Source organism: Lytechinus pictus, chromosome 11, assembly GCF_037042905.1.
Source record: "Lytechinus pictus isolate F3 Inbred chromosome 11, Lp3.0, whole genome shotgun sequence".
In the NCBI taxonomy this organism is placed as follows: domain Eukaryota; kingdom Metazoa; phylum Echinodermata; class Echinoidea; order Temnopleuroida; family Toxopneustidae; genus Lytechinus; species Lytechinus pictus.
The window spans coordinates 26,901,013-26,928,236 of record NC_087255.1 but is presented as its reverse complement, the minus strand read 5'-3'; the positions used below and the strand labels follow the sequence as shown (position 1 = coordinate 26,928,236).

Below are 27,224 nucleotides of genomic sequence, written 5' to 3'. Positions count from 1 at the left end.
GAATGCTTAGTATCTATGTGAAGAATAAATCAAAACCACTCTACCATTTATTCAAACTCGGGGTAATATTCGTGATTCTTGGCAGCACTGCAGAGTCAAGTATTTTGAAATTGTAGAGAATATTTTTTTGAATGGTCCATGGAATAATTCAATTTTTTAGCTTCATGAAATAACGCATCGGATCTGCAGTCAAAGTGCAGAAGATGAGAAAAATCAGCTCATACCCGCAGCTAATTAATCACCTGTTCATCCATTGTGACGTCAGCGCGCAGAGTGTAAACTATGCGCAGATCATAATGCGCACAAACATAACTGTGGAACGTCCTTAATAGAGGGGGCGGTTCATTTGACCTGTGTATGACTATGGTGTATTTAATGAACTTACATATGATTATTTCGCTTAATATCCTAGTCAAAACCTATATTCTTTATTTTTAAATATGTCTATCAATATATGAATTCATCAATATCTATCCATCCATCTATCTATCTACCTCTCGCCCCCCCTCTCTCGCCCCCCCCCCTCTCTCTCTCTGTGTCTCTCTCTGTCTATATATCTATCTATCCATCCATCAATCCATCTGTCAATCTATTTATAAGGTCTCAATATTACAAAAAGTATGACTTAAAGAAAAAAAACAGTAACACGATGCGCCTCGCGGTGCAGGGACGACTGCCCATATATTTCAAGAAGGGGGGGGGCGAATGCAGAAACGGGAATACATGGAGAAGAAAGAAATGTCATTACAAAATGACAAGTACATGTCGCGCGACTTTATATATAACCCACTTAATTCAAATGAGAGAAAAAGGGGTCACATCTCCCCCCCCCTCCCGCCCTATCAAAATATCTTGACGCTGCTCATCTTGCGCGGCCATATCTCCAACTCGCAGTAATATTTTTATATTTGAAGACATGTTATCTATAATCATGTTGAGGTAAATAGTCTCTCATTGTCCTTAACTTCAGACGGAACTCGGAGCGGAAATACAATCCTGGTAGAGACGAGATTATGGTCATTTCAAAACACCTATAGCTTAATTCACAATGGTTATATCCTGAGAGAAAGTGTATACAAATCTATCAAACCATTCAAACTTTGTTTGGGGCTGTCCCAAATAAATGAATAAAAATATAGATGAATAGAAATAGATAAATTTATCAATAAATAAACTGATAAATAATAAAAAATAATAACTTTTATTTACCAAGTTTAGCCACTTAAACAATTAGCTGATTTTTAAGTAGCCCTGCACAAAATATTAATATTACCCTTCTTCATTCTCAAAAGTCGAGCCCCTGACAAGAAGGCAGAATGTACCATTTTTAAAGTCTTTGGTATGACTCAAAAGGGGATCGAACCCACGACCTCCAGTTCACGAGGCGGGATCTCTACCACAGAGACAACATGCCCGGTATGAATGAATTCATGGATAAATTAATAAACAAATATATAATAAATGAATTACTAGGTAAATAAATGACATAATAAATAAATAAATAGATAGATAAATCAATCAATCAATCAATAAATGAGTAAAAAGATATATAGATAAATAAACAAATAAATAACCAAATAACCAGATAAATAAATGACATAATGAATAAATAATTGAATAAATAGACAAACAAACAAATAAATAAATAATTCAATAAATGGATAGACTAATGAACAATTGAAAGAATAAATGACAAATATTGTCATTCTGTTTTGCTTTGTCAAGCACCACTCCAACATCTTCCGTTAAATGTTATGGTTTTATAGTTGCGCACGAAGGTTATATAGCTCTCAAACATCGTACAGTTGCTACATGTCATAACATCATCCACATTGTACGTGTACACTGGTGGGATAATGTTTTGGGTATAAAAGAATGGAATCTGATATCTTTATACCCAGCGGTTGAAGTTATAAGTCACCTTTTTGTTATATCTAATGTATGCTTGAATCATTTTATCAGCAAGCTTTGAGGATATATATTTATAATTTGGGTAAGTACAGAAATCTTCGATAATTTTACTCTTCTATGTTACTCATGATGTAGAGTTATATATAGGCCGAAGATGACACTCTCTTTGAGAGCTCAAAATAATTATTCAGTGTTTTTCTAGCAATGGAAATATATGCAATCCTTCAATATGTATATTTATATGATTCGTCATATAAATAAATGTCAGTTCATTCTTCACTTTTAAACATATCTTGTTTTATTATGTTACTCATAGAACAAATATGGCACTGCCTAAAATAGGTCAAATTACATCTGAAATATCACTGATTGGAATTGATCACAAAGTTTAGGCCTATACTCAAACACTGGAAATATCTAAACCCACGATCTTTTCTTATTTCAATAAACCAACGGAGTTTTTTTTTATTTGCCTGACCCCATCTGTGTGTAGTTTTACTTTATTATGTAAAAGATATAAGTTTCCATATCCAAATTGGATTATTGGCCTACATGAATGCCTACTTTTGTAATTTTAATATTGTTGAATGTTTTTCTTTGGTGAGCAAATTTTATGGTAATCGATATTTCAAAATATTTCCCTTTTTCAAATAGAAATATACTAGCCATGACGCCGTGGATTATTGCAGTGTATTCGATGATCGCATACATACAACCTATTATTTGTTCTGGTATGTATTTTTTCTTGCCACTTTGAAATTTTAATTTCTCTTTCATTGCCTTCACGTGGGGGCGTCGTGGTCTAGGGGTTAAGACTCACGTCTTTCAATCCGAGGGACGTGGGTTCGAAGCCCAGCCATGGCATGTTTCCTTCAGCAAGAAATTTACCCACATTGTGCTGCACCCGACCCAAGCTAGGTGAATGGGTACCCGGTAGGATATATTCCTTGAATGCTTTAGCGCCTATATATATGGCGACTCAGCCGGGGTAATGATATGATACCAAGTATCAAGCGCAGTAGCTAGAGTATATGCAATTATAGTAACTGCACTCTATACATATTATTATGATCATATCATTATGTATTATGGTAGATTTGCCTTCTGACGTACGTAACGAGGAAAAATCTTTGAGGGGCTGACGAATTTGGATCTGTGCAGGGGCCTGGGAACGATTTTTGAAAAGGGGTGCTGGTTTTGAAAATAAATGACTAGCAAAAACACCCCTGCTTCCCATAGCAATGGAGCCACTATTTGGGGGATATATTGCGAGTGAGCGAAGAAAAGTAGCTAATAATAATCTAAATAGTAAAATTTGACCCAATATTGGGTAGAAAGGGAACATGCATGTTTGCTGTGTATTTTGTTTTACCCCATAATGGTCTATTCCAACGCAACATTGCGTAAAATTTGAAATATTGGGTATCTTTTCACCCAACCAACATGCATTATATCAAACTGTATATAGGCCTATTAATTCTTATCACAAAAAAGAGTGTTGGGGACACCGTTAGGCAACCAACTCTGGTTACCGGAAATCTAAACTAAGTGATGACTCATCATCAAAAAAGATCATCGCAGGCACCAAAAATATTTAGTATTGGAAGTGAAACCAGCGGGTAAATAATGACCGTTGACCTGTTTCATTTAATCCATTCAACAGATAGTATGTGAAAGCTATATTGAAGATCTTAGGCCTACCTATAAACCGTGATAACGTATTAAAGAAACACATTGTACATTCAAATTCCTATTTATTCATTGTACATGTATATTGAGAATTTTTGGAAAAAACGCTATATAAATCATAAATGTATTATTATTTATATTAAGAGAACATACGAATTTGTGTCGTATAGTATATGGTAACGGAGCAGTTGAATTGTGGTGTCCATATAGACATGCGCTGCGGCAATAGGGGCAACAATTTTCTGTCAACTAAAAAAAGGGGGTCATTATCATTATGTCAGGGGCATATTCGGTTACATACCTCCCCCCATACAAATGTTGTGAATGCAATTTTCAAAAACAGAACACCTCAACAAAATTTTCGACCTTAGAATTACACAATTATTCTTGTGTCGCTATAACGTGTATAACATGAATTAAAATGTCGCACATTCATCCCTCAGCTTCAATATCATACTACATCATTATGCTTCACAAAATCACAGTGAACTTGATTTAAACGTGTACGTTTTAAATGAGAGCTATTCTCTAATAAAAGCTAAGCCCTTTTACATAGACATGTTTTGAGAAAAAAAATGCTTTAAAAAATTGCACATCATTCTTTTTTCATTACTACCTTCAAATGTATTAATGTCTCCAGAAAGAGCAATTTGTATGTTTACTCTGACTGATAATCTCATCCCAATATTTTTTAACGAATTATGATTATGAATTAAGCAGTTTAGAGAGCTCTAGAGAAAACTTTATAATTCATGTTGCTCGAAATATTCACCTACCTCTGATTCGCACATTAATAGAAAATTTCTTTTAACGAGGCCAATGTTTGGACAACCTCGCACTTGAATTAAGAAATGGTGAGACAGTAAAACTATTTAACGATCGTACAATCAAAACATTAATGCTGATTTAATTTAAATTGGTCTATATGTTTTTTTCTCTCTTTCTTTCTTTAATTTTCTATTGTTTTTATTTTTTATATATATTTTTTGCTTTAATATTCATGTACATTATACATGTACATGCATACTATTTTCTGCCAGGGATAATTTTAAACAAGTCATTTTTGTACTTCTTATGATCCCGATATTATTATTGATCTGTGCATGTATATTGTCTGTTATTAATTTTTTTAAAGTGGAAATGAATTGAAATAAATCAGTCTGATTATGTTAATATGATATCATGATTTAAAGAAAAAAAGATCTAATTCCAATGAAGGATCACTAATATTTGCTTCCCTTCGATTTGATAAAAATCACCTTCTAAGACATTTGTTTAAAAAAATCCAAGATACAAGTGAAGATTAATCCAAAGACACGTTCCTTTGATTGGTTAAAAGTGATTAAAATCCGAATTGATCTGATAAACTTTTTAAAACAATGAAGTTTCGGCAATTTTAAGCTAGTTAAGAACCAACTTTAGTTGATAGTGGGGTCAACAGGGAGAATGAGAAGAACATTACGTATTTTCTAAAAAAAATACTTCCGAATATGAATAATTTTTATCTGCAATCCGTCTGTCATAAGTCAAGTACGTGGTTTTCTAACTGTCTAAGGTCAACTAATAAACATGACAATGACGTGATTCCTTTTTATGCTTTTGTATTCAGCGGTTTTTAGACATATCAATTTTAATATGCGCTGTTTAAAACGAATGAAGTTTCGGCAATTTTAAGATAGTTAAATATCAACTATAGTTGATAGTGGTCGGTCAACAGAAATAATGAGAAGAACATTATGCATGTTCTAAAAAAATACTTCCGAATATGAATTGATTTTTATCTGCCATCCGGTCTGTCATACGTCAAGTACGTGGTTTTCTAAGGTCAACTAATAAACATGACAATGACGCGATTCCTATTATGCTTTTATATTCAGCGGTTAATATTTCGAAGAAATTTCATTTTTAGACATAATTATGCCTAAACAAAATGAAATACACATAGCAACGTCAATGTTATCTCTGCGTGGTGCAGACACATTGGCAACTATGAACAAAATCTTTTAAAACAGTTTAAAGATTGATTGCACTTTTTAAAGTGCTGATAATCATGGTTTCTATCATCTTTTTTACCCTTTTCTGTTATTTTAATTCAGAATTATCTTTTTATACTTTTCATATTATCAAGTTGAATTCCATTTCACATATTACCTACAGTTCATGAATATAAGCTATTCTTGTAATCCCAAGATATTGACAATTACATGCATATTCATATCACTTTTCGAGTGATTTCAAGACAGAAACATGAACAAGAAACTTTCCAAATTACACAAAAGCAAATAATTAATATTTCATTTTCATATGAAGAGTTTGGTTGCAAAAGGGGTTAGGTCCCCTTTGGACCATTACAAGAAAAATCATGTTTTTTATTCTCACTTACTGCAAAATTCTTATGAGAAACTAAATAGTCATGATGTACTACTCTATCATGTGAACATAAAATTGGGTATTAAAAAAATCTGTCTTCAATTTTTTTCAAAAATTATCATTGTGGACCTAACCCCTTTTGCAACCAAACTGAAATGGAACTACCCCCTTTTGAAAAATTAACTGATTTTCTTTGCTATTTTTGTTCACGTTTTAATGGGAATTTCAACTTTTCTTTGGTATCATCTTATAGAGCTACTAAAAATATATACATTAACCAAAAAAAAAATCAAAAATGGACCTAACCCCTTTTGCAACGTACTTAGCTCTACATATCATTTCTTTTATTTTAATTTCCAACGTTACAATTGGTTTTGTACATTTTGATATACAGACAAATAACAAAGAATCAAAGCACTGAGCAATAAACTCCCAACATTCCCCTCAAGTCATCTGCACTGAGGATATGGCACTATAGCAGCTTGGAATTATAATTTTAAGGAAGTTAAAACCAATATATAGGCCTAATAACTTAAGGATCTTAAAGTTTTGTGTTTCGTTTTTATACGACGGTATTGCTTTTTGTTTTTCAACAGAACCACATAGAAACGTTCGACTTGTTGGAGGATTCAACCAATACGAAGGGAGGGTAGAAGTCTTCTGGAATAACACATGGGGTACAATATGTGATGATCAGTGGGACAGGTGGGCATTCAAACAACTAAGCATACCCCCTCCCTCATCATCTTCCCTATACCCGACATTCCCCCTTTTATTATCTATTTTATAATATTTTGAAATGTCTTACCTCTCATTTAGTTAGAGTGCATCCCCTTGTCTATATGTTTATAAAATGTCTTTACATCACTTCCTCTACATCGTTGCAATTATGAACCAAATTTTCATTGGACAAAGTAAAATAGAATACGGGTGTGCGAAGTGGAAATTATACAACCTGGACATTAAGTTAAATGAGAATTAGACTATTATACCAATGATCGTGTAGACAAAACAGGATTTTGACCAAATTGATAAAAGACTAAATGGGCTTAGCCCATGTGGTATGAGACTATCCGATAAGTAGACCAACTGTAGGTACAGTGAAAATAAACCATTGTCTCTTCGTACTAGACGAGATGCCTGGGTGATCTGCAAGGAGCTGGGATTCGGTAGTCCTCTCCAGATCGCCAGCACGGCCCACTTCGGACCTGGACCAGGACCTATACTGCTTGATAATCTGGACTGTAAGGGAACCGAGTCTAACATTCTAAACTGCTCACATTCTGGGATTGGTGTTCATGATTGCACGCACTTTGAGGATGCCGGTGTTGCCTGTTCACCTCCAGGTAAGTCTAGCGCCCTCTGCGTTTTTCACCAACCATTGGGTTGGACACTGCACGACGAGACGTTACCCTGCATTTAATAATATTTTGCGAAATCTGCTCTCATTCTTCCCTGTCTAGTTATTACACAAATATTGATAACTCCGTTTTGGGGAGACGAACTTACCTAAATAAAGGGTTAGTCGAGTGCATATGTAGCGAATCTTCAGTAGTCTTAAAAAGTCCATTTGGACGCACCTTTAGAAAAAGAGAATTTAGTGATAATTAATTTAATAAGAAAATACGCTGGGTTCACGCTGCTCGTTATATCAGGATCTTCAATTTGGACTTTTGTGATAATGATTAGAAAATAAATCGGAATACAGATACTAAAGACTTTTCTTCCCGGGCTATTTCTCTTTCTTTTCATAGTTCTTTGTTTGACTGATCCATGTGATAAAGGAACCTGCGTCGATTCAGGAGAGTCCTTCCACTGCATATGCACACCAGGTTTTATGGGCAAGCTCTGCGACCAAGGTATGCCGTCGAGATCAACTCTAAATTTAACAAAAATGAATCATAATAATCATCAATTGAATAGTTTATTATAAGAATGGTCTGAGGCTATAATAACCCTGATGCTGGTGTCCCAAAACCGTGTCACTCAGTGATAAAATATAACAAATTAGCATAGACAATAAATTATTGATGATGGTTTAAGAGGATATAATATGGGTTTAGACGCACATTGATCGGGAGAGGGGCACACAGCCATACCTTGATTTGATTTGATTTATTTATTTCCACATTCCAAAAAAAAGCATATACAAGTGTAATCATTTTTTTTCTTAGCATAACATAATAAGCAAATGATATAATTAATAACATATGCATAATATACAATCTAATTGAAACATACTTATACCTGATAAATTTCTTCTTTTTTTAGTGTTAAAAAAAAAATAGCAGAAAAAAAATGTATATATACATATATCAACATTAATACATTTTGAAATGTGGGAGACCTTCATCTTAAGCTTAGAGCTTGAAATTGATAAAGGCCTCAAAAGGAAAGGGGAAGGAAAATCAGACAAATAGTGCAATAAAAGAGACTTATCTTTTATTGCACAAAATAGAAATATTACCAAAAAAGTAGATAGGGAAAGAAAATGTAAAATGAGGAAGTTATAATCATGTTGATAAAAGTTAAAGTGTGCGAGAGTGCAAGTGCAGGGGAGGGGGGGGGATTGTAATATCGGTTGGTACGTAACACACAGAAATTTTAGGTATCATATTTTAACAGTGTATTTCTCTTCAAAACAGCCTTGAATGAATAAAGTGTAGAGCATAACTTAATTTCAGGTGATAAATTGTTCCATAAATCTGCACCGTAATGTCTAATTGATTTGTGTGCTATTATTAGTTTTGGATTTGTGAGATGAAATTTGTCAGAGTTTCGTGTTGGATACGAGTGAATGGTGTTGTTGATTGTGAACATATTTTGAACATATTCTCCTCTTAAAGCCCCAACTTAGGGTCAGAGTAATCAAGTCTTCTTCTTACAATTTCTGAAAAAGCAACGAATTTTTTTTTTGGACAAAGTTAGTTTGAGTTTAAATAAAGGGATCGGCCTACCTAAACAACAATTTTCAGATATTCCTGTTGCTATGGTTGTCCCTCTTCTTTGAAATCTTGGTTCCACCGCTGATAAATTTCGTTTATGATTATAATAACCGGTATACAATCTGTTCTATCACTATTCATAACTTCATCATAATGTGTATCAGCAGGGCTTCTATTTGATTGTGATTAGAAAACAGGAACTGGTGTCAAAATGTTTCAATCTGCCCTTTTTTCTGTTTGAAGAGGTGAACTGCACACTACCAGACAATCTGCCCCCAGGTGCCCATTTCGTCTCCCCTCATTCTTCTTACTCGTATAACGAAGTGGTGATCGTGTCCTGTACGGACGGGCCAGGGTCGACTTCATGGACCTGCAACCAGTATGGCCAATGGGACTCCCATTATATACCTTGTGCTTCGCTTACAGGTAAGAAACATCATCATTTTGTTATAGATTTTGTAGGGACGGCTACTATTCTTAAGAGACAGTTTAAGGGTGCAAAAAAATTGGAAAATGACGTTAGAAAATGAAATGACTAGGATACATTGAGATCAAAGGACGCTGAAAACTGCTAGTTTAGGGTCAATATCAAATTCATTGAACGAAAATTATTATCAACATTTACTGAAGTTACTATACGACCTCATCCCCCCCCCCTGCCATAGTAACTGCAATTAGGGGTGCTGATTTTTAGCACGACATGTAGCATGTCACGTGATGTTTCAGCATCGAAAAGCTGAAAATCAGGACCATGATTTGCAGTAAATATACGAGCTCCCATGCAAGTGCTGAATTTAACACCTTTATTGTTTTAAGGTGAAATATTCTACTTCAAATCCTATTTCAAAATTGATGTGTATTTTCCGTCTGGAGATCAGGGGAGCCTTTTATCAACATTTTCATCCGACAAGTTGTCTGATCTGACAACTTTCCTTGCTTTTGATTGGCTGGGACGCTCAGTTCCTATGGCAACTGTCGGATAATGCGTCCGACGAGTCATTTCATGAAACGCTCCCTAGGCCTGACCAACCCTTCAACATCTAACGTAGATCAATAATAGTAACTCTTTATTGTTACATCGTCACGTAAGATTTGTTTTCACCCCTTTCATTGAAGGTGCCTATCGCTCGGCTAATACACATTCATACACCGTCATCGGAATCGGGTCTGCTCTTGTCGTTATTGGTGTAGCTGTCTTCATCTTTGCAATATACATATTGATACGGTAAGCATACGTTAACGTATACTTGAAAGCACAACTCATGTCCAAAGTGACGAATATTTCGAAATCCAATTCATGTTGGTACATTTCCAAAGGATAGAATATTCATTTTACTAAGTAGTACATAAGTATAAAGAACCTAGTAGTGTGTAACCGTGTACCTACACCAATAGAACTTATTATGATAGACACTCTAAAAAAATACAGTTGATGCAAAAAGATCGAACTGATAATCTAGGCGATTATTGATTAATGAAAAAGTAACATTGAATCATAATAATTAACGTTGATTTTACATACAGTAAGAACATTCTTAAATGCAAGTTGAACATTTTAATAGGCCTTTCAAAATATGTCGGGTGTCTTTAATTTCTCAAATCAACAATAACACAGATATTTAAAGTTCATTTTGCGTTATAAGAATGAATCCTTCAAACTCAAGCCTTTTGGCCTAAAAATTAAGTGATATTATTTGACATTGCAGAAATGGCATCATCATTTCCAAAGCTCTGAAGTGGGGTTTGAATAATCTTTGTTTTTTCTCTCACTCTTCTTGATATGGAATAGGTACAAGAGACAGCATCGGGTTGAGAGTCTCTATGAAATCTCAAACTTATCTCGCTTGGAGACAGTTCCGTCAGCATACCTTACAATGACCGGTGGCCCTTCTCCCATGCCATCACCACGACGGTCCAGTTCTGTCCTCAGCACGGATCATCTCATCAAAGCCTCCAGAGCCAATATGGCGCTTCCACCAACCCCAACAGAGATCGCACGGTCTCCTTTGTCCATCACGACGTCACTTCCGTTTCCAACGACCAATGGAAATCAAGAACCAGAGTCTCAGTATGAAAGACAAACCGACAAGGAGGTCGACAACCAGGCCGCGAAGCAGAGCGAGAAGCAGACTGTCAACACGAATGAAAAGCCTAGCACGGGAATGTGTAATAAGCCGGTAACGAAGCCGGCAGTGACGAGATCGTCTTCCAACTCTTCCGCGACGAAGCAGCCTGTTGCCCCCGCCCGCCCCAAGAAGCAAAACAACGAGCAACGCAGCAAGCCACTTTTCAAGTTCCCGCCACCACCGATACCGACAACGCCTGCACCGAGTAAAACTACGCGCGCAGATGGGACTGCGTCGTCTGCAAATGGCGGCGTGATGATGCATAATGATAAAAGCAAACTTTTGTCCAACATGTCCAAGCAAAGGAGTCTCGAGGATGAAGGTACTTCGCTTGTCGGTGGTGTATCTGATGGTCGCAAGAATGTGAAGGCTGTGAAGTCACACGAACTTGGCAAAGTAAACAACGTGAAGGACGATTTAAACAAGCCTGTAAAGTCTCCATACTCGAATATGTAGCGCCCCAAAACAGCAGTTTAGAAAATATTAGCTTTATGTTAGTTATAAAGATTGTATATATCTGAAAGTTTTATTCTATTATATTGCCCTATTTGTATACATGTCATTGAAAAAATGTGTTGTGGCCCTTTAACCCTAAAAGGACTGGGGGCATGATGCCCCCTCCCAACGGTTCGTAATATATTTCGGAAACGCAAAAAAAATATTATGACTTTTTTCTTTCAAGTCTCACGCAACTTTTGAGACCTGTTGCCCGTTTCATAAAACTTGTTATAATAACAGTTTTGCAATAACAGTTTAAAGCTACTGAAATCCTTCAATCTGATTGGTTGATTGAATTTTGTTAAAGAAATCGTGCATTTGTTACTATAATAATTAAGTGTTTATGAAACGGAACCCAGATTCGTGACATACGGGTAAGTATCGCGACGCCACGTGACTTTTAATGAGCTAATGTGATGCCGAAATGGCTATTTTTTACACTTTGTGTACAAAGTCTATGGGAGATAAAATTCATGAAAAGGTGATTATTTTTCTTTCTAATTGGTCTGCTGAATGAATTTAGGGTTTGATTTAGATATTACATAAGTTAATACATAAAATTTTTTAATACAAAGAAATATATAAGAAAAAATTTGGCCTTCACAATTTTTCTTTGTGGAAACCTTTAAATAAGATTACATAGATGACGTATGGGAAATGGTGAAAAGTTTAAGTGAAATTGGGTGATAAAAATTCTAGTATGTACTAATAAATAGTAAATACTAGTATGCGAATAATGTTTTTCACAACTAAATTTGCATATTTCATTCATAATTAATAAAAAATATATATTTCTTGGTTTTTTTTTTTTTAATACTGGCTTGTAGTTTATGTGGTAAAGAATGTGCGTGCCAAATTTTGACGCAATCGCGCGAACGGCGGCCGACATCAGAGGGGGCATCATGCCCCCCACCCCGTCCTCAATACATCTCAAATAGCCCAGTCCTTTTAGGATTAATCAAACTTATATTGTATATTTTGATGATACATTGTAATTATGCAAAAAAATAGATAATACACATACGCACCCTGCAAACCAACCTCTAAATAATGTCGTGAACCCTTTTTCACTGAGAAAAGGTGACTGAGGGTTACAGTTAGTGCCGTTGCTCTGAAGGATGCACCATCCTCTATCTTTCTCTTTGTGAACACTGAAAAAGTATACAAGACAAAATAAAATGATATGGGTTTATAAACGACGTTAAGAAAAGAGTTGATATTTCAGGCACGGATACAGCCTGGGCCACAGGGGCTCTTGTTATCAAATTAATATGAATAAATTAAACCAAACACATTTAGCTAGCATAATAAATAAGATGAAAATCATTTGTAACCTCGTAACAAAATAATGACATTTTAGTGTTTCTTAGTTTCACGAAACGGTTATACAAAGTGTGATTATTATTATTATTTATCATTATGCAAATTAGAAAGCTGATGCCAGCACACTTTCAGTGATTTACCATTTATTTTGTATTTATGAAACGAAAATGAAATTATATATATTATTGATAAGAAGCTCTCTTGAATGACTAAATCACTCCATAGTTCTAATAGTGCCGATTTCGAATGTAATTTGAAATTTAAAAAGAAAGATAATGGTAACATTATCACCGCCTTCATTCGCTGCACTGGTGAATGGAAGGGAGTAGCGATTTAAACTGGGGCCATTTCAATGGAAAGGGGGAGAAAAAAAAGGAAAGGGGAAAGGGTTAAAAATGATGTATCATTTTCTTTAAAACTACGGTCAAAATCTACCACAAAATTTGGTTTCGTGTATTGAGAAAAATCAAAATATTTGATCGCTTGTATAGCTTTTCAAAAAATTCGCCCAATACGCAATGTCTGGCCCCCGCAAAAAAATCGTACCATGCTTGTTTATTATTCTCTTTTTATTGAAATAAAATTGGTGCCGGAGTGGACATTCCCATTAAACTTAAAACAACATTATATCTGGTTGATAAGACTTATTTTTATATAGCCTGAATAATTTCGTGATGTGTCATATTAATTTCACAGTGTGATCAACATTATCAGCAGATCCAAATAAACATGCTCTGATATTTCTATATTTTGTCTTAAATGTAGACTATTGGTGATCGGGTAGTGTTTCTACTCTGATTTAAAAATCATACTCGCAAATTTGTTTGTGTACATTGTATCCATGGGTGTCGATCACGGGGGGATGGGGGGATATATCCCCCCAATATTTCAAGTGGGGGGGATGGCCTGTATTATCATCCCCCCGATAATTTAGGGTAGAAAATTTATAATAATGATGATGAAAAAATGAAAAGTTTGATCATGATGATTATAGTGATGATTATAGTATGCCATCAATCAGTTTGTTTCCCTCGCAATTTGTGTATATTGTTATTAAATAAAAACATTATTTTCCAGGACTTTTAAACAGATGGGTGGAGGTTCAAGATGAAAAAGAATGAAATGTTTATGTATATGATATTTTTTAACACATGACATAAAAGGACCCTGACGAAAAACAACTTTTGTTTATAGGGTGTTCCATCCCACCAGTGGTAATATGATCATATTTTTACAATTTTTTAATAAGTGAAATCAATTAATGGTTTCAGAAAGAATAATCATTCATTTCTCTCTAAAGCGTATCTTCGGATATGAACATCGGATGTTTTTTTTCCATGTTATTCTTGTTATTGTTATGGACTTGAATAACTAAACTTGATTGATTTTTTCTTATTTTGGCAAAAAGAAATCTGTTTTGAGTTTGGAAAGGGATGACAGTTTTGCATTCTATATGAGCACACTCATGCGGTACGTAAATTTCATTTTAACACATATATTAGCTGATATTACACACTGATGGTTCAAGAAAATGTTGGGAGAAATATCATAACATGACAGTTGAGTTTTGATTGTTTTTATGTTTGTTTTTGTTTCATGCACTTATAAAGCATTTAAAACATGTTAAAATCCATGGTTAAAATCGTCTAAGGAATGACGGTAAGCCCGATGCGGGGCCCGATGGCGCACGAGAAGCCACACAGTTTGTAATCTGTGCTAGTCTTAATTTGTCCGAATCTGCATTTTATCATCATGCATTAAGAAGAAAAAAGATAATGCCAGTCGGGTTAGATTTAAAAGAGAAGTTGTATACATCATGTTCAATAAACAGATCACTTTGTACATGGTCCAGACAATTTTTGTCATTTTTTCTTTCGTATGAGTTTAGAATAGGCTTACTTGTAACACAAATTGAATTTTAAATTATATAAGTACAGTACACTGCAACAATGAAAGAATTTCCAAGAACACAGTGGCGTAACTACGGGGGGGCATTGGGGTCAATATTTACAAAAATTTCAGCTCGCGCTTCGCGCTCGCATTGTTTGTTTAGCAAGACAGGTATGTATCATGATTACAAAAATTTGCTTATAATGTCCTTTTTTGGTCTGCATATCAAAAATTTTCAGCTCGCGCTTTGCGCTCGCATTATTTGAGCAGTGAGATACATATCCGTTTAATGGCACTGTCCTTAAAATGTCCCTATATTAGGTCAGTATACCTGGCAACTGAGCGCGCTTCGCGCGCTTGCTAAGTGACTCAAAAAATTTGCTGGTGCCCCCCCAATGCCGTGACTCACGGTACGCCACTGCAAGAACACCATGCAGATCAACCACTCCCAAATGTCCTAACTTGTGATTTTAGTTGGGGTAATGTTGAAAGATCCCCATCCACAAGAACATTTGTGTCAATCATCCCCCCCAACCAAGAATACCGATCGACACCCATGATTGTATCGACATTCATTGAAAAGGAAAATGAATAAAACAATTTGTAATGAATGAACTATTCGTTGAATATTATTTGTATACAGGCCTAAAATTCGAGTATGATAGGGTCGCATTTCATAAGTTGGGTATGCAAAAAGGGTGGCGTATGAACAATTTTCCACACGGTGCCATGGATAAATTGTTGCTACATCACAGCATCTTGACCAAATTTATTGAGTAATATCTTATTTTGAAGCTAGAACTATAGGCTAAATATATTACTATGAATTAGATCAATACAATATCAGGAACAAAAACTATAGCACATTAAGTTTGAAGTAACAGGTTTGGCGGAGCCGGTGGATGCGGTAAATGATAAAATATTAATTAAACCTAATTAACAACTTACTATAATATGTAATATGACTGTTATCCTCATATTTCTGGGTGTTTTAAAGCAGGGAACAACTAAATGTCATAAAAATTTGACAATTTTGAAAATATGCAGCAATGGAATACATGTGTATGTCAGCTCTGATCTGCAACCTTATCAATTAGTAAACCGGAGAGATTTGGTTAATTATCTACTTTGTAATCTTAATTTTTAGTACAAATGTTGTGTATCATTGCAACAAACATTTCTACCCATGATGTTGTCATTTTGCCAAGCATATAAATGCAGTGACAGGTATTTTGGGGGCAAAAATGTGAAATTAAATACTGTTGATTAATTAGTATAATTAATATGCATGAAATAATAGATGATTATTCGATTTTTGGTACAGATTTAATTGTTAATATTTCAAGATTATAACTGCAAAATACTAGGGTGATCCAATGTTGCATTAACTTTTGACACCATTTTATGTGCAGCAGGTCCAATTTGAGAAAAACACATTTCAAAATTCACATTTACATTGACGTCTATGTAATAATTAGCTGTTAATTAGTCATTTTAAGGAAAAATAAAGGTATTCGAGACTTAAAACTTTCTCATTCTTTAGAGAATGGTAATAACTATAACATATCAAAGAATAAATTTTTTGACAATTTTTACCCTGTTCGCGAAATTGGACCACCTTATGACATGCGACCACATATATATTCATGGGCTGCGTCAGAAAATGTTGATAGGGGGAAGGACAGAACTAATGTTGTGTCATATTATTCTCAATTGAATTAATATGGATATTATACTGCCCTGACTTCTCCTGCTTAATATACTTATTCATTCTTCTTTCCCTTTCTCCATCTTTTCCCATTTTCTCTTCTTTTCTCCTTTCACTATTTGAAAATCATAGGGAGCAGTCGCCCTTACCTTCGGTGGTGTCATCCCTGCTGTATTTATCATTATTACGATTAAAGTTGTTTCTCTCCTACGTCCGCTCCCACTAATCACCTATAAAATAGAAGCTAACCAAATTGGGTGGTAGTCTAATAGCCATAGTTAAGTTCAACCTGGATTAACTTTAACATACTTTTAAATGGAGTGCCATTCTTCACCAATTAAAAATTACACTCTAAAAATATTGGTTAAAAGTGCTCCATCGTCCATAAGGGTAATTATGTGTCCAACCAACATTGGGCATTTCTTTTGGGCATTTTCATTCATCCAGTGTGATGAAAATTTTGCCCATTCAAAAGTAATTGCTGGCTTATTTTTTAAACCTTACTGGACAATATGTTTCCCGCATTGGGTAAAATACTGCCCCAAATTTGTTGGACATAATAATTACCCTCGTGGTAGTAAAAATTTTACCCAATATTTTACAGTGTACTCTTTTCCTTATGATTCTTATCTCATAAAGTTGTCAAAAATTAATTGAATCGTGAAATGGCAATAATATTAAAATATAAAAATATGAATTTTATAGAATACATAAATATTTAAATAAGTTTGATTATAAGAATATACAACCCATTATTATTATTAAATCTACCAATACCATGAATTCCAACAAAATCTTGCCGCCTAGATTTGATGCATAATTATGATTTTATGTCGTGTTAATGGGGATGGGGCACCTGCCCCCCCCCCCAAAAAAAAAAAAAAATAGGGGGGAAAATGATAATAATAATGATCCACGGCCAATAACAACAAAGAATGGAAAGATAGAAAAGATTAAATATTAATTAATTTTTAGAATATTTTATCAAAATCTATAACAAAGTATGATTTTTAAGGAAAATGGGCAGCCTCGCAACTTTGCCCTATACTGCATTTTCTGCACCCCCCCCCCCTCATATATGCAACTAATTGTAGATACATGAATGGACGCAAGAAATTTCTAGATGTTAATTGTTTATTTAAAAATTGCATCATATACTAAATGGATACTGTTCGAAAGTGATGTAAAAAAATAATGACATAAGGGATTATCAATGATCGAGGCCTTCAACAACCTCCCTCCGCTTCCTGGCTGATTCCGATTTCATTTTCAATTACATGCAGGGGCGGTGACAGTCTTGCAGGGCCGATCGTCCTCTATTATTTTTAAATTAGTGGGGGAAAAGGATGAGTAAAAAGAAGAAAACTGAAGAGGGAGAAGGATTAATAAAGACGAAAGGGATTCTTGGGTAGTTCCTTTTTCTAAAATACCCCTATTGTTCAATAGAGAAGAATATGACGCTACCTTTAGTCACACTGTCACCACTTATTACTACCCCTGGTTTTATGTAAGTGGTTCAATTTTCTTTGAATGTTGTAATTGATATTCAGTATCATTATTGGTCAATGATTGTACTTCATATTATGGTATTGGTTGAAAATGAGAAAGAAAATGAAATCAATAGATATCTAAAATCTTGTAAAGATAAACAATAAAGGCGTAATCTATAAAAATAGAAAACCTCATGACCATCTATCAAATAGAAAGATTTTAAACTCCTGGAAAATTTGTCGAAAAAAAAGGTTGGGAATTAAACAAAAACAGTTTGGTCTATCCAAATATGAAAATCACATTCAGCTTGAAGCCAGTACATGATTTTTGAGAGGGATCAAATTGTCAATAAAAAGGCTGATTGTCGTCGACAAACACAGTTAAACATGGAAAAAGAAAAAAACCAACATTAGCCACCTTGAGAATTTGACAAGAACAAATAAATTCCAGTAACATAAAGGCCGATATTTTTCATTTGGTGTATTTTTGTTACTTTGTTTTACCATACTACAGTTTGATTTACTCTTTTACTTTAGCCTAATTTGCTCTACTTTTCGTTACCTCACTATTTACTTTATGTCACATCATTACGTTTTATTTCACGTCACTTTAAGTTTCTTCTTTCCCCGTCATTTCACTTATCTTTACTTCATTTTATTTTAATTTAATTTACTTCATTTCACGTCACATAACTTCATTTCACCTCACTTCTCTTTACTTTATCACTTAACTTACTTCACTTCACTTCATTTTAGGTCTCGTCACTTCATGTCACTTCAATTTTTTTACTACAATGGCTACTGTAATTCATTCAACTTCATTTTACTTGACTTAACCTTACTATACTATGCTTAATTTCACTTAAATTTACTTAACCTCATTTTTAATTCACTTAATTCACTTCATTTCATCTCACTTCAATTTACTTCTATACTGTAATTCATGTCATCTCATTTCACTTGACTTAACTTTACTACTTAATTTAATTCACTTCACGAAACGTCATATCATACACCCTACTTATTTCACTTCACTTTACTATGTTTTACTTTACTACCCAAACTCCCCAATCATGTCAATCGAACCCTTAGTTTGGAATTCACCGAGCTTGAACGTTTGGATAATGAAAGTTGTTATATACTTTCCTATCTCAACAATTTACATATCTGAGGGTGTCACATTAAATAGTAACTCGTGACTGTATAGCTCTTTGCTTTCCTCGTCGGGGTTCAGTGAACAAATGAGTTATTTGTAATGCAGCTGGAGTTTGTACCCAAACAAGTGAAGCTGATCATTTAGTTTGGATAACCACGTCCTATTAAGATGTCAACACTATATTGATCTAATTATGATGTCTGCTAAAATCAACCATAATATTGATAGAGGCACTATAATATCACCAATATGGATTCCATTCTGTTCTCTCTCATGTTTGCTGCTGCAATACATACCACTGGTAAGTGCTTTCTTTTACTAAAGTGTATAAATGTAGCTGTAATAAGATTAAACGTAATTTCTTGATCACAAAAGACAAGTGACACTCCAGCATGATGTATGGCAAATTTGTTCTACAGTTCTCTGTATTTGTTTGTATAGGCCCTATATAATTATATAAGAATGAAACATTTGTATTTTTACAAAAGTACCTTACATGCCGGGCGTACATGTTTAAAACGTGGCACTGAGCTGATTTCAGATTAGCTCGGCCTATACCTATGCGGAGTATTGTATTTGGCCATCTACCGGGGCCATCCAACACTATAATACTACGCAGTCACACAAATTAACCAAGGTCACAGACCGATCCGAAGTAATTGCCTTGTTCCCAATGAAGAATCACAATAGTCGGTTTGGATTCGGTGTGACTGCATCGCAAACGTTTCTTCAATCGCCATAAAAAGGAAAACCCATGCGTATCAAACACAATCATTTTCCATACTGAGTATCTCTATTGAATATTTAGCATTAAACTAGTTGACCTTAGAGGCCTATTAAATACATGAATGATGAAAAAGGAAAAGTGCTGATGACCCAACAATAATGTAACCTGAAAAAATAACCTGAAAAAATATGCAATTATTTTATCTTATTTTATTGTAACGTATTTATTTAGGATAAAGATGAAACATGATCAGCCGAGGCTGTTTTACATCACGGTCCTGTTTAGACACACACAAAACATACAATGCACATTATCAAAATGAGGTAACGACTACAATGGCTAACAATATAGAAGTTCAGTAAATGGTCTGACCTAGAAGGAAAAGAAGAGATAAGCAAAAAGAAGGAAAAGAGACGAGAGAGAGGGAGAGAGAAAGGAAAAAGAAAGAGACAGATGGAGGGGGAGAGCGGGAGAGAGAGAAGGGAGAAAGAATAAAAAGAGGTCGGTCAATTATAGAACAATACATGTAAATGATGTAATGCCATTAAACGACAGGTTTTGAAATAATGGCTATTGTACATACGTTTAAAACTTCAAGAGAATTTGCATTCTGAATGTCAGATGGAAGGTTAGTCCAATGACTCCAATCCAAGCCACCAGCATATTACAAAAAACTCTTATAACATTCAAGAGTGGGCGTTGGTAAATAACGACATTCAGCGTATATTAAAGAGCGTCTTTCAAAGACAATTTCCACTTCATTGCACATTCGGACTGGGGCCTTTCCATGAATACGGTTACACATTATGCAAGCTAAAAAGTAATCACGTCTGATATCAAGAATTTTGCCATTTAAGAGAATTCACTATATACGGAACAAGAATAACCAAAAGTTGGTTGTATGGTGTATTTATGAATTTTATTCAAAACTTCCGTGCTCAAAAAATTACTAATTTTCATTAGTGTAAATATGAAATTGTTATGATTTCGGTGGCGGGGAAGGATTTTCGGAAGTCTTCATAAATATGGGAAGCGCTTCCGAAATTTGCTGACGCTTTTTTTTTTTAGTTTTCAGATCATTTTGTACTTGAAAGTGCATGATTCCAAAACAAAAATAGTGGTCATCGTTCACATTTTGTTATTGTTTTTGTTCTGGTCAGAAAATATTTGCACCTCCTCATGCAGTTGCGTAATGAGCCAAACTATTTGAGGGGCGAGATATGGTGCATCGGGCAAAATGTTGTGAGCGAGCAAAAATTTCTAAATTTTTATTACGATAATCCAAATTGTGATAGATTTTGACATAACATTCAGAAAATGATATCAAATTTTCTTCTTTTTTTTTTTGGGGGGGGGGGCGGGGCAAGCGCACTGTCCTCAGGAGATATGGCGGCGTACGTCACTTACATTCTAGCTAATTTAAATAATGATATGCATTTACAAAAGTTTGTGCTGTCGATTTCTTTAGCCGGTACAGTAATGTACGACAATGAGGAGGAGCCGAAGTCTAAGCAGGTCCTGAACATGGTAAACGATAGAGCTCTGAACTTCTTGGATGGTATGATGAGTTGCACCACTAACAGGACTTTCCTGGAAACAATAGCGGACTTCGGGTTTTACGGATGCTACTGTGGCTTTGGTGGGTTCGGCAAACCTGTGGATGGTGTGGACAGGTTAGGTTTATTGTAGTAGATTCATTGATTTACTCGTACGCCATACACATACTAAGAAAATAGACACTGGTATATATCACCTTTTGAGGTGTTTGCTTACACCCGAAGTGGAAGAAGGTGCAAACATCATTTTCTGTTATCACGGGCGGAAATCACAGGGGGGCAGGGGGACGCGTCCCCCTTCCCAAAATAGTAGGGGGGACACAGTATCAAATGTCCCCATACTATTTTTGGTATTTTATGATGGAAAGAAATACATCATTCAAAATCGAAATAAAACATGTATTTTGGTTTAAATGACATTTGGGGTGATTACCCTTTTGTTGCTTGTCAAACTTTCCAGCCCCTGCCCTGGTCCCCCTACCTTTGGGGAGAGATTTCCGCCCTTGTCTGTTATCATTGTTTGCAACTGTGCGCCAAGAAATGCTCGTTTGTATCCCAAAGGTTCAATTTTCACCTTGTAACTTAGGTATACTTGTCGTTAAGAAAGTTTAAAATTAACACGTGGGTCATCTCTGCAACCTGTTAGGGTGTTGAATGTCGCTAAGTTCATCCTTAAATGTGCATACTGTACATGGGCATAATCACAAAGCCCAGAGCAATTGTTGTCGGAGCAAATGTCGTGTCGCTGCTAATGTATCGACCCCTATGGTTCATATGGATGTTCAACCCTTATTTCTTATTTTGTATACGTATGCTTGTGTGTAAAAAGAAATCCTTCAAAATTACATTTTCATTTGGCTAAATTTTTGCTAGCTCGCTCGCGAATATTTAGGATTTAGGAACTCTCCTCAAGCTTTTTTGACTCACTTCTTAACACACCGCGTACCGCAGCGCGATGACGAGATAATTTCAGAAGATATAAGCGTATTAGCATCCACTCCGCGGGCGCTCTGTTGAACGTTCAGAATCTATTGAACATGCCCGTCAAATCACAATGGACAGATTAGAGATCATTGTCGAAAGTTGGTGAACCGGAACAGCTGATCGACCTAAGATTTGGAGATGACGAAAAAATTGCAAATATGTCGCTTGTCCAGAGTCAAGTACGAACGACACTGCTGTTATTGATTCACCGATTTTCGACGAAGACTGCTTTGTCATGAGCCGAATTTTGACAATAGATTCTCTACTTCCCAGAAAGCGTTTGCGTAGTATTTCGAAATCTTCCAGCCAGAAAATAGTACAACAGGTGAGACAAGAAGACATCGGGAGGATCTTGTATTCTTGCCTTCCTGTCAAGGATCATAGATTTAGTTTTTATCATCCCCAATAAAACATTTTTTATTTTATTTCAGTGAATAATGATCTTAATTTCTTATTTATTTGCTTGTGATTTATTTGAAGATGCTGCCAGAGTCATGATAACTGTTATGGAGCAACGCATGTGACACATGGAGCGTGCTACACCACCATCGTTGCTTATCTTGTACCATATAAATATAAGCTTCACCAATGTGATACAAGAGATGCATATGTGACTTGTGGTAAGCAATGGTAATATGGTATACATATATCTTATCATTTTCCAATATGGGTATTACTCGTATGAAAGTGATATTTTTTTTTAACGAAAATATAAGAAAATGCCTTGATACAGGTTGTTTCAGAAAAAATAACGGTGGATATACATGTAAGTACTTGGCCTTAAAAATGTTTGATAGTGTAAAACCAAAAAAAAAATAATAATAAAAATAAAAAGGATGATTAACGAAAGAAGAGTATACGAATAGCTCTATATTGTCATGTAACTTGTTTAAGAAAAAAAAATCGGTCTCTTTACCCCTGTATCAATATGTTCTGGTATCGCCCCTGATAGCCATGCAAATGCCAAATGACAAAAGGGTAAAAATTTACATGGCATAGAATATTCCACTTAAACATGTATTTTATTAATCTCTATATTTCTCTTTTCTCTCCTCTCTTCTCCATGAAGCTGGTCTGGATAAATACTATTGGTACGATTTCCTACCCAAGTGTGCCGTGGCGATATGCGAGTGTGACCGGGATCTTGCAATGTGCCTCGCTCGCCAGCCATTCCATAAAAAGTACCGCTTCTATAACTGGTTGAAGTGTTTCGGTGAGGATGACGAGAAGAATGAAGTTCACAAAGTCGACGGAGAAGTAATCTTACATTGACGTTAGTTTATGGTAAAAAGACACTACTTTCGAGAACGACCGTCCTATTACTTGCCCTCCTCTAAGAGCCCATGCATCATTGAATGACAGTGACCACGAAGCCGGAATATGAGGGGATGGGCTAAGGGGTTTGACCCCCCCCCCCCCATCACATTTTTTCAGGGAACGTTTTCATAACGTAAAAAAGTTGCAATAAATATCATTGTTGTGTCTTCGTGTTCATCTCCCCCTCATCACACTTGGGCTCAGCCCACCCCTTTCCGATCCGCGGCTCACGATCCTGATATACAATTTCATAATTCTAGGGCATTTTAACAATCACTTCTCAGACGCTTTCTATTACGCAGATAATCAGTATCGTCCTGGACTATGGATAAACGACATTATAATGTAATTTTTCGCCCGGTCCGAATCTTAAGACGGTGTGTTGTCCCTGCATGTCCATCAACTTTCGACAGAGACCTCTATTCTGTCCGTTGTGATTTGACGGGAATTTTCAATAGATTCTCAACGTTCCAAAAAGCGTCTGCAAAATGTGGAAGATAAAATCCTCTAGTTTTTAAAATCCAAGCACCTTGTCCAATGTTATCTTCGAATTTCATAAAGTGTACTATCAAACTTGTTTTGTGAAAATCATATCCTTACCTATAACCTTCAAGTGTCTTGGGTTGTATGACGTGTGGAACGAGACACACCCGGGGTCATATATCTCGTTTAAAGTACCTCTATGTTTATTATCTTTATTAATGCTTCAGTCACATTTCCCTACGGCGGTTGTAAAGCGAGTCGAAGGCAGCCATTTTATTCATTTTTATTCAAACCTTATGTAGCTGGTACAAAAAATGTTAAAATAGCTGTTTTCGACTCGCCGAACTGCCGCACTATAGGGGAAATGTGACTACGTCATTAGGGACAAGTCTCATTTCGTCAGTAAGGATACCGGCAAGCAAGTTTGTCTATATATTATTCTCCCCCCCCCCCCTTGCTAATGATACAGTCACACCAACGAAACCGACTTCGAACGCCGAACCGATGGTATTTAATCGGTAGTACCTTTGAGTCGGTCTAGAGTCGGTTTCGTTGTATGTGATTGTACATCCTTCAAAGGGATTGCTTAAGTTTAATGGCCCGTATTCTGAAGTCGGGTTTAACTTAAAATCGGGTTTAAAGTTGTGGTTTAAGTATGGATAGCCAATTGTTTCATAAATCACTAACAGCAGTGATATCATATTTCAGCTCATTTGGCTCTCAAATCATTCATAATTGTCTAGGAAGTATAAATAAATGATTGTCGTCACCATCGATGAATCAGGAAAGAGCAGAGTAAACATAAGAAACATACAACTTAATAAAAATGTTGACACCTTTGGCTTCCCATAATTTAGCACAGAGTTAGACCATGATCTAAGTTAAACCTGACTTCAGAATACGGGCCAATGTGTCTAGCCTCTAACAATAGTGGGAAAAAAACGATATCGAAATTCAACAAGATTTCTGATATATCCTCTCCATCAATTCTTTGATTTTGATCTTTTTTTTTCGTCTGGACACATATTCACCAACACATTGGTTAACTATATAAAATGATGTTTATAATAACGGTGAAAATAATAATGATGAGGATTGTGATGATAGTATGCTAAGTGGAAGCGTTGTAGTACAGCTAACAGAGGGTGGTGTGTTCTAGCCCTACTGCATTATGCGGCCAATCGTCCTTTTTGCCACTCTCCGTCCAGGGCCCCATAACACAAAGGTTAGCGATTAATCGCTAATTTCAAAGAGCAATTCCGATTGGTGCCTCGTGAGTCTACTGAGCAAAATGCACATGTAACGATGATCATTTCATTTAGCGATTACTCGCTGACTTTTGTGTTAGGGTACCCGGTGGGATGCGAAAGCCTGTAATGTAGTATGCCTAGATATTTAGTATTGGAACTCTTGTTGAAATGCGATCCTCAGGGAGTGGAGAAAGTGCATAAATTGGACAATGGCATGCAAGGACCCGATGACCCCACCGGGTAATAATATTTACAATGTAAATTGCTCAGAAAGCGCTTCTGTTTATTTAAATGTATATAAAGAATATCATTACATTTTTTATTTTACCCATTTTTATTAAGCGCTAATATTGTCATTAATCGTTTGATGCATATAAAGAATATCATTACATTTTTCTATTTTACCCAAGTATTAAGCGCTACTATTGTCATTAATCGTTTGATGCATATAAAGAATATCATTACATTTTTCTATTTTACCCAAGTATTAATTAAGCGCTACTATTGTCATTAATCGTTTGATGCATATAAAGAATATCATTACATTTTTCTATCTTACCCAAGTATTAAGCGCTACTATTGTCATTAATCGTTTGATGCATATAAAGAATATCATTACATTTTTTTATTTTACCCAAGTATTAAGCGCTACTATTGTCATTAATCGTTTGATGCATATAAAGAATATCATTACATTTTTTTATTTTACCCAAGTATTAAGTGCTACTATTGTCATTAATCGTTTGATGCATATAAAAAATATCATTACATTTTTCTATTTTACCCAAGTATTAAGCGCTACTATTGTCATTAATCGTTTGATGCATATAAAGAATATCATTACATTTTTCTATTTTACCCAAGTATTAAGCGCTACTATTGTCATTAATCGTTTGATGCATATAAAGAATATCATTACATTTGTCTATTTTACCCAAGTATTAAGCGCTACTATTGTCATTAATCGTTTGATGCATATAAAGAATATCATTACATTTTTCTATTTTACCCAAGTATTAAGCGCTACTATTGTCATTAATCGTTTGATGCATATAAAGAATATCATTACATTTTTTTATTTTACCCAAGTATTAAGTGCTACTATTGTCATTAATCGTTTGATGCATATAAAAAATATCATTACATTTTTCTATTTTACCCAAGTATTAAGCGCTACTATTGTCATTAATCGTTTGATGCATATAAAGAATATCATTACATTTTTCTATTTTACCCAAGTATTAAGCGCTACTATTGTCATTAATCGTTTGATGCATATAAAGAATATCATTACATTTGTCTATTTTACCCAAGTATTAAGCGCTACTATTGTCATTAATCGTTTGATGCATATAAAGAATATCATTACATTTTTCTATTTTACCCAAGTATTAAGCGCTACTATTGTCATTAATCGTTTGATGCATATAAAGAATATCATTACATTTTTCTATTTTACCCAAGTATTAAGCGCTACTATTGTCATTAATCGTTTGATGCATATAAAGAATATCATTACATTTTTTATTTTCCCAAGTTGGAGATGCATCCATCCTTTCACCCATCTCGCTCTCTATGTCCCTACCCACAATGCCCCGCTCTTAACATGCTTAATAGTGGCGCAAGAAGCTCCTTGACCAAGATATTATCTCCTTATATCTCATCCCCACTGTCGTAATAAGCCTGTTCACGGTTGTAAACTGCGCACGAGCAGAAAAAGGTCATTGGAGACAACCATGAAGGTGGCTTTCAAATTCACTGACATAGGCATTTGTGATTTGATGATTATTCATGTATTCCT

The 27,224-nt window shown here is 35.2% G+C and overlaps 2 protein-coding genes across 3 annotated transcripts; both read left to right on the top strand.

The window, feature by feature from the left end:
* The first annotated feature begins 1,781 nt into the window (after nucleotides 1–1,781).
* LOC129271604 (T-cell differentiation antigen CD6-like) lies at nucleotides 1,782–14,704 on the top strand. The gene is made up of 8 exons (XM_064106238.1): nucleotides 1,782–1,993; nucleotides 2,566–2,642; nucleotides 6,567–6,675; nucleotides 7,102–7,316; nucleotides 7,725–7,829; nucleotides 9,159–9,341; nucleotides 10,032–10,140; nucleotides 10,705–14,704. Exons 2-8 carry the CDS (start codon nucleotides 2,579–2,581, stop codon nucleotides 11,495–11,497), a joined length of 1,578 nt encoding a protein of 525 aa, XP_063962308.1. The 5' UTR covers nucleotides 1,782–1,993; nucleotides 2,566–2,578; the 3' UTR covers nucleotides 11,498–14,704.
* A 4,407-nt stretch (nucleotides 14,705–19,111) lies between these two features.
* Nucleotides 19,112–26,886, top strand: LOC129271096 (acidic phospholipase A2-like). Of its 2 annotated transcripts, XM_054908455.2 has the most exons (4): nucleotides 19,112–19,407; nucleotides 21,302–21,506; nucleotides 22,854–22,993; nucleotides 23,443–26,886. In XM_054908455.2, the coding sequence occupies exons 1-4, from the start codon at nucleotides 19,356–19,358 to the stop codon at nucleotides 23,643–23,645; spliced, it is 600 nt and encodes a 199-aa protein (XP_054764430.1). In that variant the 5' UTR covers nucleotides 19,112–19,355; the 3' UTR covers nucleotides 23,646–26,886. The 2 variants fall into 2 exon arrangements, with proteins under 2 accessions (XP_054764430.1, XP_054764429.1); XM_054908454.2 differs by lacking the exon at nucleotides 19,112–19,407 and having other exon boundaries at nucleotides 21,196–21,506.
* The last annotated feature ends 338 nt before the right edge of the window (nucleotides 26,887–27,224 follow it).

Excerpts from the sequence above, each read along its gene's own strand:
- LOC129271604 (XM_064106238.1), top strand. The coding sequence starts at position 2,579 with ATGACGCCGTGGATTATTGCAGTGTATTCGATGATCGCATACATACAA. Across the intron at positions 7,317-7,724 it reads TGTTGCCTGTTCACCTCCAG|TTCTTTGTTTGACTGATCCA; the intron begins GTAAGTCTAGCG and ends TTCTTTTCATAG. Across the intron at positions 9,342-10,031 it reads ACCTTGTGCTTCGCTTACAG|GTGCCTATCGCTCGGCTAAT; the intron begins GTAAGAAACATC and ends CTTTCATTGAAG.
- LOC129271096 (XM_054908454.2), top strand. The coding sequence starts at position 21,220 with ATGGCGGCGTACGTCACTTACATTCTAGCTAATTTAAATAATGATATG. Across the intron at positions 21,507-22,853 it reads CCTGTGGATGGTGTGGACAG|ATGCTGCCAGAGTCATGATA; the intron begins GTTAGGTTTATT and ends ATTTATTTGAAG. Across the intron at positions 22,994-23,442 it reads AGATGCATATGTGACTTGTG|CTGGTCTGGATAAATACTAT; the intron begins GTAAGCAATGGT and ends TTCTCCATGAAG.